Source organism: Vidua macroura, chromosome 29 (assembly GCF_024509145.1).
Source record: "Vidua macroura isolate BioBank_ID:100142 chromosome 29, ASM2450914v1, whole genome shotgun sequence".
Taxonomy (NCBI): domain Eukaryota; kingdom Metazoa; phylum Chordata; class Aves; order Passeriformes; family Viduidae; genus Vidua; species Vidua macroura.
In genome coordinates this window covers 2,150,026-2,166,704 of record NC_071599.1, presented here as the reverse complement: position 1 = coordinate 2,166,704, position 16,679 = coordinate 2,150,026, and the positions used below count along the sequence as shown (strand labels likewise).

At 60.1% G+C, this 16,679-nt stretch overlaps 2 protein-coding genes across 11 annotated transcripts; one reads left to right on the top strand and one right to left on the bottom strand.

Annotated features, from left to right (window-relative positions):
• The first annotated feature begins 3,342 nt into the window (after nt 1-3,342).
• SDHC (succinate dehydrogenase complex subunit C) lies at nt 3,343-11,544 on the top strand. 10 transcript variants are annotated; one of them, XM_054001158.1, is made up of 11 exons: nt 3,344-3,400; nt 4,830-4,886; nt 6,048-6,149; nt 7,163-7,224; nt 8,341-8,382; nt 8,419-8,538; nt 8,619-8,679; nt 8,971-9,031; nt 9,093-9,115; nt 9,171-9,357; nt 10,919-11,544. In XM_054001158.1, the coding sequence occupies exons 1-11, from the start codon at nt 3,381-3,383 to the stop codon at nt 11,021-11,023; spliced, it is 840 nt and encodes a 279-aa protein (XP_053857133.1). In that variant the 5' UTR covers nt 3,344-3,380; the 3' UTR covers nt 11,024-11,544. The 10 variants fall into 10 exon arrangements, with proteins under 10 accessions (XP_053857132.1, XP_053857131.1, XP_053857133.1 ...); XM_054001157.1 differs by lacking the exon at nt 9,093-9,115 and having other exon boundaries at nt 3,343-3,400; nt 8,971-9,092; nt 9,152-9,357; XM_054001156.1 differs by having other exon boundaries at nt 3,343-3,400; nt 8,971-9,115.
• A 541-nt stretch (nt 11,545-12,085) lies between these two features.
• On the bottom strand, nt 12,086-15,599 carry CFAP126 (cilia and flagella associated protein 126). The gene is made up of 5 exons (XM_054001203.1): nt 15,478-15,599; nt 15,138-15,200; nt 13,727-13,804; nt 13,466-13,636; nt 12,086-12,436 (listed from the first exon to the last, which is right to left on the bottom strand). Exons 1-5 carry the CDS (start codon nt 15,571-15,573, stop codon nt 12,200-12,202), a joined length of 645 nt encoding a protein of 214 aa, XP_053857178.1. The 5' UTR covers nt 15,574-15,599; the 3' UTR covers nt 12,086-12,199.
• Nucleotides 15,600-16,679: the final 1,080 nt, after the last annotated feature.

The window sequence follows — 16,679 nt, the reverse complement described above, 5'->3', positions numbered from 1 at the left end:
GGGGGGACACGGGGGGGACACCGGGGGGGACATTGGGGGGGGGGGGGGGACATGGAGGGGACATTGGGGGACACGATGGGGACATGGGGCAGACACGAGGGGGACATTGGGGGACACGGGAAGGACACGGGAAGGACACGGGGGGGACACGGGAAGGGACATGGAGGGGACACGGGGGGGGACACGGGAAGGGACATGGAGGGGACATGGAGGGGGACATTGGGGGACACGATGGGGACACGGAGGGGACACGGAGGGGACACGGGGAGGGACATGGAGGGGACATGGAGGGGACATTGGGGGACACGGGGGGGACACGGGGGGGACATGGAGGGGACATGGAGGGGACATTGGGGGACACGGAGGGGACATGGGGCAGACACGAGGGGGACATTGTGGGACACGGGGGACACGATGGGGACACGGGAAGGACACGGGGGGGACACGGGGGGGGACATGGAGGGGACATTGGGGGACACGGGGAGGGACATGGGGAGGGACATGGAGGGGACATGGGGGGACACGATGGGGACATGGGGCAGACACGAGGGGGACATTGTGGGACATTGGGGACATTGGGGGACACGGGGGACACGGGGGGGACACGGGGAGGGACATGGAGGGGACATGGAGGGGACATTGGGGGACACGATGGGGACATGGGGCAGACACGGGGGGGACATTGGGGGACATTAGGGACATTGTGGGACACGGGGGACACGGGGGGACATTGGGGGACACGGGGGGGGACACGGGAAGGGACATGGAGGGGACATTGTGGGACACGGGGGACACGATGGGGACACGGGAAGGACACGGGGGGGACACGGGGGGGACACGGGGGGGGACATGGAGGGGACATTGGGGGACACGATGGGGACATGGGGCAGACACGAGGGGGACATTGGGGGGGACATGGAGGGGACATGGAGGGGACATTGGGGACATTGTGGGACACGGGGGACACGGGGGGGGACATTGGGGGACACGGGGGGGACACGGGGGGGGACATGGGGAGGGGACATGGAGGGGACATGGAGGGGACATGGAGGGGACATTGGGGGACATTGGGGGACATTGGGGACATTGGGGGACATTGGGGGACACGGGGGGGACACGGGGCAGACACGAGGGGGACATTGGGGACATTGGGGGACATTGGGGGACACGGGGGGGACACGGGGCAGACACGAGGGGGACATTGGGGACATTGGGGGACACGGGGGACACGGCGGGGACATTGGGGGACATTGGGGGACATTGGGGGACACGGGGGGGACACGGGGGACACGATGGGGACACGGGGGGGGACATGGAGGGGACATTGGGGGACATTGGGGGACATTGGGGGACATTGGGGGACATTGGGGGACACGGAAGGGACTCGGTGCTCGCAGCTGAGGCAGCGCCAGGGGATTTGGGGGGGTTTCAGCGATTTTCGGGGGGTTCTGGGGTTTTTTTGGGGGGGGGGTTGGGTTTTTTTTGGGGGGCTTGGGGGAATTTCGAGGGGATTTCGGGGGTTTTGGGGAGATTTCGTGGGGATTTTGGGGGGTTTGGTAGGTTTTGGGGGGGTTTGAAGGGTTTTAGGGGGGTTTGGGGGGATTTGGGGGATTTTGGGGGGTTTTGAAGGGTTTTAGGGGGGTTTTGAGGGATTTAGGGGGATTTTGGGGGGTTTTGAAGGGTTTTAGGGGGGTTTGGGGGGATTTTGGGGATTTTGGGGGCTTTTGAAGGGTTTTTGGGGGGTTTTGGGGGATTTGGGGGAGTTTTAGGGGGGTTTTGAAGGGTTTTAGGGGGGTTTGGGGGATTTTGGGGGCTTTTGAAGGGTTTTAGGGGGGTTTTGGGGGACTTTGGGGAGTTTGGGGTTTTTTTGGGGGGTTTCAAGGGTTTTAGGGGGGTTTTGAGGGATTTTGGGGGGCTTTGGGGGGTTTTGAAGGGTTTTAGGGGGGTTTTGGGGGATTTTGGGGATTTTGGGGGCTTTTGAAGGGTTTTTGGGGGGTTTTGGGGGATTTTGGGGAGTTCTAGGGGGTTTTGGAGGGCTTTAGGAGAGTTTTGGAGGGTTTGGGGGATTTTGCGGGTTTTAGGGGGGCTGTGGGGATGTTTTTTGGGGGTTTGGGGGGATTTTGGGGAGGTTTGGGGTGGTTTAGGGGTATTTGGGGGCGGTTTTGGAGGGATTTCGGGGGGTTCTGGAGATTTTTGGGTTTTTTTAGGAGGGGTTGAGGCTTTGGGGTACATTTGGGGGTTTTGGGGGGTTGGGGCATTTCGGGGGGTTTTGGGGGGTTGGGGCCGTTTTTGGGGGGAAAAATTGCAAAGAGGGGTTTGCTCAGGGGGGGATAACGGGGATCGATAATGGGACCGATAACGGGGACTGATAATGGGGATCGATAATGGGATCGATAACGGGGATCGATAACGGGGATCGATAATGGGGGATTGATAACGGGGATCGATAATGAGATCGATAACGGGGACTGATAATGGGGATCGATAACGGGGATTGATAACGGGGCTGATAACGAGGATCGATAACGGGGCTGATAACGGGGATCAATAATGGGGACTGATAACGGGGATTGATAACCGGGATGGAAAAGGGGGATCGATAATGGGGGATTGATAATGGGGATCGATAACGAGGCTGATAACGGGGGTAAATAACGGGGATTGATAACGGGGATCGATAATGGGATCGATAACGGGGACTGATAATGGGGATCGATAATGGGGGATTGATAACGGGGATCGATAACGGGGATTGATAACGGGGCTGATAACGGGGATCAATAATGGGGACTGATAACGGGGATTGATAACCGGGATGGAAAAGGGGGATCGATAATGGGGGATTGATAATGGGGACTGGTAACGGGGATCGATAACGGGGATCGATAACGGGGCTGATAACGGGGATCGATAATGGGATCGATAACGGGGATCGATCCCAGTGACCGATATCAGGGATCGATAATATTATCGATATCGGTTATCGATCCCGGTGACCGCTATCAGCACCGATATCGGTTATCGATCCCGGTGACCGCTATCAGCACCGCTATCAGCACCGATATCGGTTATCGATCCCAGTGACCGCTATCAGCACCGTTATCAGCACCGATATCGGTTATCGATCCCAGTGACCGCTATCAGCACCGATATCGGTTATCGATCCCAGTGACCGCTATCAGCACCGATATCGGTTATCGATCCCGGTGACCGCTATCAGCACCGATATCGGTTATCGATCCCGGTGACCGCTATCAGCACCGTTATCAGCACCGATATCGGTTATCGATCCCCGCCATCGATCCCGCCGGTTCCCGCCCTCCCCGCGCGCGCCGGTACCGGAAGCGCGTCACCACCACTTCCGGCGCGGCGGCTCCAAGATGGCGGCGCTGGCGCTGAGGTGACTCCGAGGGCCCGGGACAGGCCCGGGGACACCGAGGGGACACCGGGGGGACACCGGGGGGACACCGGGGCCGAGCCGAGCCTGAGGCGATTTCTCGGTTCCGGCCCGGGACCCGCGGGGCCGGGACAGCCGCGAATTGCGGCGCTCAGCGGCGGTGGCCGCGTGTCCCCCCGGTGTCCCCCCGGTGTCCCCCGGTGTCCCCTCCGTGTCCCTTCCGTGTCCCCCCGGTGTCCCCCGGTGTCCCCCCGGTGTCCCCCCGTGTCCCCTCCGTGTCCCATTCCCCGTATTTTCCCCATTTTCCCCCCCATTTTTAATTCCCCCCCTCATTTTCCCCCATCTTCCCCGCCTCAGTTTCCCCCAGGTTTTTAAAGATTTTCTCCTTTTTTCCCCATTTTTTTCAATTTTTTTCCCCATTTCCCCTCATTTTTCCCCCATTTTCCCATTTAATTTCCCCCTTTTTCCCATTTCCCCCACATTTTTTCCATTTTCTCGCCTTTTTTTGCTATTTCCCCCATTTTTTCCCCATTTTCCCCCATTTTCTCCCATTTTTTCATTTTTTTCCCATTTCTGTCCCATTTATCCCATTTCCCCCTCATTTTTTCCCCATTTTTCCCATTTCCCCCCATTTTCCCCTTTTTTTCCCCCAATTTTTCCCATTTTCCCACAATTTTTCCCCATTCTTTCCTAATTTTTCTCCATTTCCCCCCCATTCTTTCCCAATTTTTCCCATTTTTTCCCCATTTCCCCCCCCCGTTTTTCCCATTTTTTGGGGTATTTTTTCCCATTTTTTGGGGGTATTTTTGCCCATTTCTCCCATTTTTTTGGGGTATTTTTGCCCATTTTTCCCATTTTTGGGGGTATTTTTTTCCCATTTTTTCCATTTTTTGGGGTATTTTTGCCCATTTTTCCCTTTTTTTTTTGGTATTTTTGCCCATTTTTCCCATTTTTTGGGGTATTTTTGCCCATTTCTCCCATTTTTTGAGGGTATTTTTGCCCATTTTCCCATTTTTTGGGGTATTTTTTCCCATTTCTCCCATTTTTTTTTGGGTATTTTTGCCCATTTTTCCCATTTTTTTTGGGGTACTTTTGCCCATTTTTCCCATTTTTGGGGTATTTTTGCCCATTTCTCCCATTTTTTTGGGGTATTTTTGCCCATTTTTCCCATTTTGAGGGTATTTTTCCCCATTTTTGGGGGTATTTTTGCCCATTTTTCCCATTTTTGGGGATATTTTTACCCATTTTTCACATTTTTTGGGGGTATTTTTGCCCGTTTTTCGCATTTTTTGGGGGATTTTTTCCCATTTTTTCCCATTTTTGAGGGTATTTTTTACCCATTTTCCCATTTTTTTGGGGTATTTTTACCCGTTTTTTCCCATTTTTTGGGGGATTTGTTGCCCATTTTTCCCGTTTTTTCTCTCTTTTCCAGGGGTTTGGGGCGGCGCTGCCTCCTGGCCCGGCTGGGGCCCGGCCCCGCCCTGCACCAGTGAGAGACCGGGAGGGGATTTTTTGTTGTTTTTTTGGGGTTTTTTGGGATTTTTTTGGGGTTTTGGGGTGGATTTGGGGTTTATTTTGGCGTTTTAATTGGCCTTAGGGGTGTTTCAGGGGTGGATTTTGGGGTGGTTTTGAGTTTTGGGGTGGGTTTTAGAGGGTTTTTTTGGGGGGTTTTGGGGTGAGTTTCGTGTTTTAGGGGTGGGTTTAGGGTTTTTTTTTCATGGGTTTTGGGCTGGATTTGGGGATTTTTGGGGTGGATTTGGGGTTTTTTGGGGTTTTGGGGTGGATTTAGGTGTGTTTTGGGGTGGGTTTTGGGGTGGTTTTAGAGGTTTTTTTTTTGTTTTAGGGGTGGATTTAGGGTTTTGGGGTGGGTTTAGGGTTTTTTTTGTGTAGATTTTGGGGTTTTTTTGCTTTTGGGGTGGGTTTAGGGTGGGTTTTGCGTTATGGGGTGGGTTAGGCTGGTTTTTTGGGTGGATTTTGGGTTTTTTTTTGAGTTTTAGGGTGGGTTTAGGGGATTTTCTGGGTTCTGGCTGGCTTTAGGGTGTTTTGGGGTGGATTTTGGGGTGGATTTAGGGTTTTGGGGTTGGGTTTAAGTTGGTTTTTGGGTGGATTTTTGTTTTTTTTGAGTTTTAGGTGGGTTTAGGGGATTTTCTGGGTTTTGGGGTGGGCTTAGGGGATTTATTTGGGTGGATTTTGGGATGTTTTGGGTTCTGGGCTGTGTTTAGGGTTTTTTTTGGGTGGAGTTGGGGTGTTTTGAGTTTTAGGGTGGGTTTAGGGGATTTTTTAGGTGGATTTTGGGTTTTTTGAGTTTTAGGGTGGGTTTAGGGGATTTTCTGGGTTTTGGGCTGGGTTTAGGGTGTTTTTGGGTGAATTTTGGGGTGTTTTGGGTTCTGGGGTGGATTTAGGGTATTTTCTGCGTTCTGGGCTGGGTTCAGGGTTTTTTTGGGTGGATTTTGGGTTTTTTTGGGTTGTGGGCTGGGTTTAGGGTTTTTTTGGGTGGATTTTGGGGTGTTTGGGGTTCGGGGCTGGGTTCAGGGTGTTTCTTGGGTGGATTTTGGGGTGTTTGGGGTTCGGGGCTGGGTTCAGGGTGTTTTGGGGTGGATTTTGGGGTGTTTTGGGTTCGGGGCTGGGCTCAGGGTGTTTGTGGGGCCAGGGCGATCCCGATGGCGACGACGGCGCGGGAGGAGATGAGGAGGTTCTGGGAGAGGAACTCGCGCTCGGGGCGGCCCCTGTCCCCCCACGTCAGCATCTACAAGTGAGGGACACCCCAAAAGCAGCCAGGGAACCCCAAAACCACCCCAAAACCAGCCAGGGAACCCCAAAATCACCCCAAAAAGCAGCCAGGGAACCCCAAAATCACCCCCAAAACCAGCCAGGGATCCCCAAAACACCCCAAAACCGGCCAGGGAACCCCAAAATCACCCCAAAAGCAGCCAGGGAACCCCAAAATCACTCCAAAAACCAGCCAGGGAACCCCCAAATCACCCCCAAAACCCCCCAAAACCAGCCTGGGAACCCCAAAATCACCCCCAAAACACCCCAAAACCGGTCAGGGAACCCCAAAATCACCCCAAAAGCAGCCAGGGAACCCCAAAATCACCCCAAAAACCAGCCAGGGAACCCCAAAATCACCCCCAAAACACCCCAAAACTGCCTGAACCGGCCCTAATCACCCCAAAACCTCCCCAAAACAGCCCTAATCACCCCAAAACCATTCTAAAACAGCCCTAATCACCCCAAAAACTGGCCAAACCACCCCAAAACTATCTCAGATCATCCCAAATGAGCCCAAACCACCCCAAACGACCCTGAGAAGAGCCAGGGAACCCCAAAATCGCCCTGGAAACTCCCCAGAAACCCCAAAATCAGCCCAGGAAGCCCAAATCCACCCCAAATGAACCTGGGCACCCCAAAATCACCCCAAAGATCACCCCTGGGACCCCCAAATCCATCACAGGACCCCCCCAAATTCACCCCAGACCACCCCAAAATCCCCCAAATTCACCCCCAAATCCCCCAAATTCACCCCAAAATCCCCCAAATTCACCCCAGACCACCCCAAAATCCCCCAAATTCACCCCCAAATCCCCCAAATCCATCACAGGACCCCCCCAAATTCACCCCAGACCACCCCCAAATCCCCAAAATTTACCCCAAAATCCCCCAAATTCACCCCAGGCCACCCCAATTTCACCCCAGACCACCCCAATCCTCCCCCAGCCCCTTGCCCTGGGTTTTGGGGTGACCCCAGCCCCAATTCTGTTCCAGGTGGTCGCTGCCCATGGCCATGTCCATCAGCCACCGCGGCACCGGCGTCGCCCTCAGCCTCGGTGGGTGGCACCTGGGGGCACCTGGGGGCACCTGGGGACACCTGGGGACACTTGGGGGCATCTGGGGACACCTGGGGACACTTGGGGACACCTGGGGACACCTGGGGGTACCTGGGGACACTTGGGGGCATCTGGGGACACCTGGGGACACTTGGGGGCACCTGGGGGCACCTGGGGACATCTGGGGGCACCTGGGGACACCTGGGGACACTTGGGGGCATCTGGGGACACCCAGGGACACCTGGGGACAGCTGGGGACAGCTGGGGGTACCTGGGGACACCTGGGGGCACCTGGGGACACCTGGGGGCATCTGGGGGGTACCTGGGGGCACCTGGGAGCACCTGGGGACACCTGGGGGTACCTGGGGACAGCTGGGGACACCCTGGGCACACCTGGGGACACCCCTGTGTTGCCACAGCTGGGCGGTTTCCTGGGGAGCCTCTGCTCTGCCTTCTCCAGCCCCCCAAAATTCCCCCAATATCCACCCAAATCCCCCCAAAATCCCCCTCAAATTCCCCCCATCCCTGTTTTTTTTCCCCATCCCTGTTTTTTTTTCCCCATTTCTGTTTTTTTTCCCCATCCCTGTTATTTTTCCCCATCCCTGTTTTTCCCATCCCCATTTCCCTGAGTTTTTTCCATTTGAATTTTTCCACCCGGGGGATTTTCTCCATCCCTGAGATTTTCCCCTGTTCTCCCTGGTGTGTCCCATCCCATTCCAGGTGTATCCCTGGTTGTTTTCCAGGTGTATCCCTGTCCCCATTCCAGGTGTGTCCCTGTTCTCCCTGGTGTGTCCCATCCCATTCCAGGTGTATCCCTGGTTGTTTTCCAGGTGTATCCCTGTCCCCATTCCAGGTGTGTCCCTGTTCTCCCTGGTGTGTCCCATCCCATTCCAGGTGTATCCCTGTCCCAATTCCAGCTGTATCCCTGTTTCCCAGGTGTATCCCTGTTCTCCCTGGGGTTCCATCCCCATTCCAGGTGTATCCCCGTTCTCCCAGGTGTATCCCATCCCATTCCAGGTGTATCCCTGTTCTCCAGGTGTATCCCATCCCATTCCAGGTGTATCCCTCTTTGTTTCCCAGGTGTATCCCCGTTCTCCCTGGTGTGTCCCATTCCAGGTGTATCCCCGTTTGTTTCCCAGGTGTATACCTGTTCTCCAGGTGTATCCCATCCCATCCCATCCCATCCCATCCCAGGTGTATCCCTGTTCTCCAGGTGTATCCCCGTTTGTTTCCCAGGTGTGTCCCTGTTATCCCAGGTGTGTCCCATCCCAGGTGTATCCCTGTTCTCCAGGTGTATCCCCGTTTGTTTCCCAGGTGTATCCCCGTTCTTCCAGGGGTGTCCCTGTTTCCCAGGTGTATCCCTGTTCTCCCAGGTGTATCCCATCCCATCCCAGGTGTATCCCCGTTCTCCAGGTGTATCCCTGTTCTCCAGGTGTATCCCCGTTTGTTTCCCAGGTGTATCCCCGTTCTCCCAGGTGTGTCCCATCCCAGGTGTATCCCCGTTCTCCAGGTGTATCCCCGTTCTCCCAGGGGTGTCCCTGTTTCCCAGGTGTATCCCTGTTCTCCAGGTGTATCCCCGTTCTCCAGGTGTATCCCCGTTCTCCAGGTGTATCCCCGTTCTCCCAGGGGTGTCCCTGTTTCCCAGGTGTATCCCTGTTCTCCAGGTGTATCCCATCCCATCCCAGGTGTATCCCCGTTCTCCAGGTGTATCCCCGTTTGTTTCCCAGGGGTGTCCCTATTTCCCAGGTGTATCCCCGTTTGTTTCCCAGGTGTATCCCCGTTCTCCAGGTGTATCCCTGTTCTCCAGGTGTATCCCCGTTTGTTTCCCAGGGGTGTCCCTGTTTCCCAGGTGTATCCCCGTTCTCCAGGTGTATCCCTGTTTGTTTCCCAGGTGTATCCCCGTTCTCCCAGGTGTGTCCCATCCCAGGTGTATCCCCGTTCTCCAGGTGTATCCCCGTTTGTTTCCCAGGGGTGTCCCTGTTCTCCCTGGCCGCTCTCCTGCTCCCGGAGCACTTCCCGCATTACCTGGCTCAGGTGCGGGCCCTGAGCCTGGGCCCCGCCCTCATCTGCTCGGCCAAGTTCCTGCTGGCCCTGCCCGTGTCCTACCACACCTGGAACGGGATCCGGCACCTGGTGAGCGCCTGGCGTGGCCCTGCTGGGGACCGCGGGTGACGGGGGGTGGCACTGGGGACAGGGGGTGGCAGGGGGTGGCACCGAGGACAGGGGGTGACAGAGGGTGGCACTGGGGACTGCGGGTGACAGGGGGTGGCACTGGGGACAGGGGGTGGCACTGGGGACTGCGGGTGACAGAGGGTGGCACCGGGGACAGGGGGTGGCACCGGGGACAGGGGGTGGCACCGGGGACTGTGGGGGACAGGGGGTGACACTGGGGACAGCGGGTGACAGGGGGTGGCACTGGGGACAGGAGGTGACAGGGGGGTGGCACTGGGGACAGGGGGTGGCACCGGGGACTGCGGGTGACAGGGGGTGGCACTGGGGACAGCGGGTGACGGGGGTGGCACTGGGGACAGGGGGTGACAGAGCGTGGCACTGGTGACAGAGGGTGGCACCGGGGACTGCGGGTGACAGCAGGTGACAGGGGGTGGCACCAGGGACAGTGGCTGACAGGGGGTGGCACCAGGGACAGTGGCTGACAGGGGGTGGCACTGGGGACAGGGGGTGGCACCGGGGACTGCGGGTGACAGAGGGTGGCACTGGGGACAGCGGGTGACAGGTGGGGTGGCAATGGGGACTGCGGGTGGCAGGGGATGGCACCAGGGACTGCGGGTGGCAGGGGGGTGGCACTGGGGACAGTGGGTGACAGGGGGTGGCACCAGGGTGTCCCCCCCCCGCCCAGGCCCCTCGGGATCAGGGGGGATTTTTGGGAACGGCACAGAACTGCAGAGGGATCCCGGAGCATCCCAGTGCTCCCAGTTTGGAACTGGGATTGGGGTACCCCGGGGGAGGGCTCAGGGATGGAATAATGGGAATGGGAATAACGGGAATGGGGAGTGGGGAGAGTGGGAATAATGGGAATAATGGGAATGGGGATAATGGGAATAATGGGAATGGGGATGGGGAGAGGGATGGGAATGGGAATAATGAGAATGGGGAGAGTGGGAATGGGAATGGGAGTGTGGAGAGGGGATGGAATGAGGGGAGAAGGGCTGGAAGGGGGAAACGGGAAGGGAGCGGGAACTGGGATGGAAGTGGGAAATGGGGAGTGGGGAACGGGGAGCTGGGAAGGAAAGGGGAAAGGGGATGGGAAGGGAAAATGGAGAAAGGAGAGGGGAGGGGAAAGTGAGGATGGAGGTGGGGGTGGGAAAGGGATCAGGGGTGAGAGGGGGAAACGGGGAAAGGAGGAGAGAGAGGGGATGGGAAGGAGGAAGGGAGTGAGAAGTGGGATAAAAGGGAGTGGGAAGTGGGGATGGAAGTGGGAAAGGAAAGGGGAGAGGGGATGGGAAAAAGGGGATGGGAAATGGGAAAGGGGGAGAGGGGGATGGGAAAAAGGGGATGGGAATAAAGGGATGGGAAAGGGGAGAGGAAATGGGGAAAAGGGAACAGGGAGCAGGGAAGGGAGTGGGAGCGGGGGACACGGCGGGAAGCTTCCCCAAGTTCTGGGGACGTGTCCCCTGGCAGGGAGGGACCTGGGCAGGGGGACAGTGTGGCACCGCTGTGCCCTCTGTGCCCGCAGGCCTGGGACCTGGGCAAGGGGCTGCGCCTGCCGCAGGTGACCCAGTCGGGGCTGCTGGTGCTGGCCCTGACCCTGCTCTCCTCCGCCGGCCTGGCCGCGCTGTGACAATTCCCGGAATTCCGGCCATTCCCGCCCACTCTCGGGGAAGGTGACGCTTCCCCCCCCCCCCCAAAATCCCGGGATGAGCAGAGCTGCCCCTCCTGCCCCACCCCCCCCCGCCAGCAGCGCTCCGTGTCCCCCGGTGTCCCCCGGTGTCCCCGCGTGTCCCCGAGGCCGGGACAATGCGGGATCTGTGTCCCCACGAGTGGGATTGGGAACGGGAACGGGGCGGCCGCGTGTGGGATCGCAGCGGGACAAGGAGCTCCATTGAGGCAGCGCCCCACGGGGGTGGGTGACAGGTGACATCTCGCTGCCACCCCGCTGCCCACCCCGCTGCCACCCCGCTGCCACCCCGCTGCCACCCCGCTGCCACCGCTCGGGGTCCTCAATCCCGTGGGAATTCCATGACTCAGCCCAATTTTGGGGGGGGAAATCCCCGGTTTTGCGGGTTTTCCCGGCGGGGAGGGGTTTGGCACCTCAGGTGTTGTCACCTGTCCCCTGGGGAATAAAGCAGCTCTGACCCTCCAGCCCCGTGTCCCTCCCCTGTCCCACAGCCACGAATGGGATTCTCCTCTGGGATTTGGGGAATTGCTGCTCCCCAGAGGAGCCCGGCGTGGAAAAACGTGGGAAAAGAACCCCAAATTTGCAGCTCCTGCGGGAGCAGGGATGAGCAGGGGGTTTTGGGGTCGGGTTTAGGGGATTTTTAACCTTTGGAGAAGGGTTTGGGGTAGATTTAGGGGGTTTTTTTTGGGTGGATTTAGGGGTTTTTTTTTGGGTTCCTGCCCCAGCTCCGTGCGGGGAGGAATCCTGCTGGTAAAATCCAGGATTTTTGGGGGAAAATCTTCTCCTGGTTGGGATTTTGGGGTGGCAGGAGGGGGGGTGAGGGTTTTTTTCCCATACCAATCCCATCCCCAATTAATTTCCCAATTAAGAATCCTCCCCTGGGACCAGGGAGGAGGAGGAGGGAGCAGGGCCGAGCCCTAAACCCCGAATGGATTTGGGCTCATTCCAAGGATTTCCTGCATTTCCCAGCCTTTATTTCCCCCTTTTTTTTTTTGGGGGGGGGGGGGGGGGGGGGCCCAGACCCTCCTGAGCCCCCCTGAAGGGAGGAAAAGATGGGATTGGGGGGGGGGGATTGTCCCCAGGGGAGGGGACAATGACAGCAGAGCCACCTCCAGGGGCTCAGGAGCTGGGGGGGGGCCCGGAGCAGGGGGGATTTTGGGGACAGGGTCCCCCCCCAGGGGGATTTTGGGGACAGGGTCCCCCCTCAGGGGGATTTTGGGGACAGGGTCCCCCCCCAGGGGGATTTTGGGGACAGGGTCCCCCCTCAGGGTTGTCCCCGGGGTTTGGGGCCACAGGGCCCCCGCTGGGACCCCCCTGCTCCTTTCCAGAAGGTTCCGTGTCCCAGGGTTTCTGCAGCTGTGGGATGGAGGGAGGGGGGGTCAGGGGGGTCCCCAGGGAGGGGAAATGGGGTGGGGACCCCCCAAAAGGGGGGAGCTGCTGCCTTTGGGGTCCGGATCCCCCCCGGAGCCGGGGCCAGGCCTGGCTTTGGGATGGCCGGGAGCACCGGGAGCTGCCTCCGTGGGAACAGCCCCAAAATTGTGTCCCCCCTTTTTCCTCACATCCCCCATCCCTGTGTCCCCATGTCCCCCATGTCCCCCTGTCCCCCATCCCCATGTCCCCATGTCCCCTTTATCCCCACACCCCCAATATCTGTGTCCCCCCTTTTTCCTCACATCCCCCATGTCCCTGTCCCCTCTCCCGACTGTTCTGTGCCACTCCCTGCCCCTCCCCGAGCCCCGGGGGTGTCCCCGATGTGTCCTCGGGGTGTCCCCAGCTGTCCCCAGGTGTGTCCCAGGTGTGTGTCCCCATGTCCCAGCTGTCCCCAGCTGTCCCCAGCTGTCCCCAGGTGTGTCCCCGTGTCCCCAGCTGTCCCCAGCTGTCCCCCAGCTGTCCCCAGCTGTCCCCAGGTGTGTCCCCGGTGTGTCACCTTGCCGGTGACGCGGGTGCGGAGGCCGTTGCAGGCTCTCTGCAGGACTGGGGGCTGTCCCTGTGTACCCCAGCTGTCCCCAGGTGTCCCAGCTGTCCCCAGGTGTCCCAGCTGTCCCCAGGTGTGTCACCTTGCTGGTGACGCGGGTGTGGAGGCTGTTGCAGGCTCTCTGCAGGACTGGGGGCTGTCCCTGTGTACCCCAGGTGTGTCCCCGTGTCCCAGCTGTCCCCAGCTGTCCCCAGGTGTCCCAGCTGCCCCCAGGTGTGTCCCCAGGTGTGTGTCCCCGTGTCCCAGCTGTCCCCAGCTGTCCCCAGGTGTGTCCCCGGTGTGTCACCTTGCCGGTGACGCGGGTGCGGAGGCCGTTGCAGGCCGTGCTCAGGCGCGGGGGCTGTCCCTGTGTGTCCCAGGTGTGTCCCCGTGTCCCAGCTGTCCCCAGGTGTCCCAGCTGTCCCCGTCACCTTGCCGGTGACGCGGGTGCGGAGGCCGTTGCAGGCCGTGCTCAGGCGCGGGGGCCGCTCCCGGGCCAGGCGGGCGGCGGCGCGGGGCTGGCGGGCGCTCAGGTCCAGGCGGGCCGGGGGGATCCGCGCTGGCATGTCCCATGTCCCCAGGAAGGTGCCCCACGGCGACACCTGCGGCCGGGCACAGCGCGGGGGTGGCCCCGGTGCCGGTGCCCCCCCCCGGGAGCGGGGGGTGCCCCCCGAAACGCCCCCGGGGCTCACCTGGGAGCGCCGCACGTGCGGCAGGAGGTGGCCCCGGTCGTTGGCGATGAACGGGGTCGGGGGGCGCGGGGTGGGGAGCTGGGGGCGAGGGGTCAGGGCACGTGGGGAGGGGGGTCACGACCGGCCTGGGGGGGCTGGTGGCCCCTGGAGGGGTTTGAGGGTCCTGGGAGGAGGTTTGGGGGTCATGGAGAGGGGTTTGGGGCTATGGGAGGAGGTTTGGGGGTCCTGGGGTGGGGTTTGGGGGGCCTGGAGTGGGTTTGGGGGTCCTGGAGAGGGGTTTGTGGGTCCTGGGAGGAGGTTTGGGGGTCCTGGAGTGGGGTTTGGGGGTCGTTGGGGGTCCTGGGAGGAGGTTTGGGGGTCATGGAGAGGGGTTTGGGGCTATGGGAGGAGGTTTGGGGGTCCTGGGGTGGGGTTTGGGGGTCCTGGGAGGAGGTTTGGGGGTCCTGGGAAGAGGTTTGGGGGTCCTGGAGAGGGGTTTGGGGCTATGGGAGGAGGTTTGGGGGTCCTGGGGTGGGGTTTGGGGGGCCTGGAGTGGGTTTGGGGGTCCTGGGAGGAGGTTTGGGGGTCCTGTGGTGGGGTTTGGGGGTCTTGGGGTGGGGTTTGGGGGTCCTGGAGAGGGGTTTGGGGCTATGGGAGGAGGTTTGGGGGTCCTGGAGTGGGGCTTGGGGGTCATGGAGTGGGGTTTGGGGGTCCTGGGAGGAGGTTTGGGGGTCCTGGGGAAGAAGTTTGGGGATCCTGGGAAGAAGTTTGGGGGTCCTGTGGTGGGGTTTGGGGGTCTTGGGGTGGGGTTTGGGGGTCCTGGGAGGGGTTTGGGGGTCCTGGAGAGGGGTTTGGGGGTCGTTGGGGGTCCTGGAAGGAGGTTTGGGGATCATGGAGTGGGGTTTGGGGGTCCTGGGAAGAAGTTTGGGGGTCCTGGAGTGGGGTTTGGGGGGCCTGGGGTGGGGTTTGGGTGTCCTGGAGTGGGATTTTGGGGTCCTGGGAGGAGGTTTGTGGGCCCTGGGAGGGGTTTGGGGGTATGGGAGGAGGTTTGGGGGTCTTGGGGTGGGGTTTGGGGGTCCTGGGAGGGGTTTGGGGGGGCTGGGAGGAGCTTTGGGGGTCCTGGAGTGGGGTTTGGGGGTCCTGGGGTGGGTTTGGGGGTCCTGGGGTGGGGTTTGGGGGGCCTGGGAGGAGGTTTGGGGGTCTTGGGGTGGGGTTTGGGGGGCCTGTGGCGGGATTTTGGGGGGTTCCTGTATCATCATGGAGGGGGCTGGGGGTCCCGGTGGCACAGGGAAGGGTTTGGGGGTCCAGGAGTGGGGTTGGGGGGGGTCCTGAGATGGGGTCTGGGGGTCCCGGTCAGGGTCGGGGGGGGGGGGGGTCAAGGCCCCCCCTCCAGGTCGGGGTTTTGGGGGTCCAGGCCAAGGTCGGGGGGTACCTTCGGGGGGGGGCGGGGCACGGTCCAGCACCGCAGGCGGGGGGGGCTGAAGGCGTCCTCGTACTGGGGAGGGGGAGATCCCGCTGAGAGCCCCCCCGGGCCCCTCCCCGCGACCCCCGGGCCTGCTGTCCCCCCATCCCCCCCCCCATTTTTCTCCCCCATCCCCCCTTTGCTCTCCCTTTCTCCCCCCCGTTTCGCCCCCTCTTTCCTCCCACCTCTTCCGGCCTTTGTTCCCCCTTTTCCTGCCTCGTTTCCCCCCTTTTTTCCCCTTTTTTTTCCCTTTTTTTTCCCTTTTTTCCCCATTTTTCCCCCATTTTTCCCCGTTTCCCCCCTCCCCCACCTGCCCCGCCATGTTTCGTTGCCCGGCAACCGCCGCGCGCGCGCCCCCTGGCGGCCGGCACGGGCACCCGCGGGGGGGGCGGGGCAAAAACGTCATCGCTGAACGACACGCCCCTTGCCTGACCACGCCTCCTATGCGGCTCCGCCCCCTCCTGGGCGGGTCCCGGGACGGGGACAGGAGGGGACAGGGATGGGGACAGGGATGGGGACAGGGATGGGGACAGTGATGGGGACAGGAGGGGACAGGAGGGGACACGAAGGGACAGGGATGGGGACAGGGATGGGGACAGGAGGGGACAGTGATGGGGACAGGAGGGGACACGAAGGGACAGAGATGGGGACAGGGGCAGGAACAGGACACGACAAGGACAGGAGGGGACACGAAGGGACAAGGACAGGGAATGAGGGCAGGGATGGAGACAGGGATAGGGATGGGGACAGGAGGGGACACGAAGGGACAGGGAATAAGGACAGGAGGGGACAAGGACACGCCCTCTGTTCCCTGCCTCACCCCCGTGTCCCCTCAGCCCCGTGTCCCCCTGGGGAGGGGACAGAAGCCACCTCCGGCTGCTGAGAGGGGCGGCTTGGGGACACGGGTGTCGCCTCTGGGGACACGCCGGGCATCCTTGGCTTGGAGCGTCCTGCCCGGCTTGTCCCCTCCTGTCCCCTCCGTCCCACCCGTGTCCCCTCTGTCCCCTCCTCATCCTTGTCCCCATCTCTTTCGCCATTTCTGTCGCCTCTGTCCCCATCCCTGTCCCCTCCCCTCTGTCCCCTCCCTGTCCCCTCCCCTCTGTCCCATCCCTGTCCCCTCCCCTCTGTCCCCTCCCTGTCCCCTGTCACGCCACTCCCGCTCTCAATTCACTCAATTTTATTCCATTTCCTTTTGCCTTTTTTTCCTTTTCCCTTTTTTTTCCCTTTTTTTTTTTTTTTTATTTTCCCCTTGTTTTGGGTTCGTTTTCCTTTCGTTTCTCGTTCCCAACCGCAATTCCCGGCCCCAAAAAAAAAACCCCCAAAAAAATCCCAGACGTGGGGACGGAGCCGCTTTTGGGGCGGGGCGGGCGACAGCGGGTGACAATGACAGCGGGGGGGGGGGCTGGAATGGGGAACTGGGAATGGGAACTGGGGAAACTGGGAATGGGAACTGGGGGAACTGGGGGAACTGGGGGAACTGGGGGAACTGGGGGAACTGGGAATTGGGGGGGG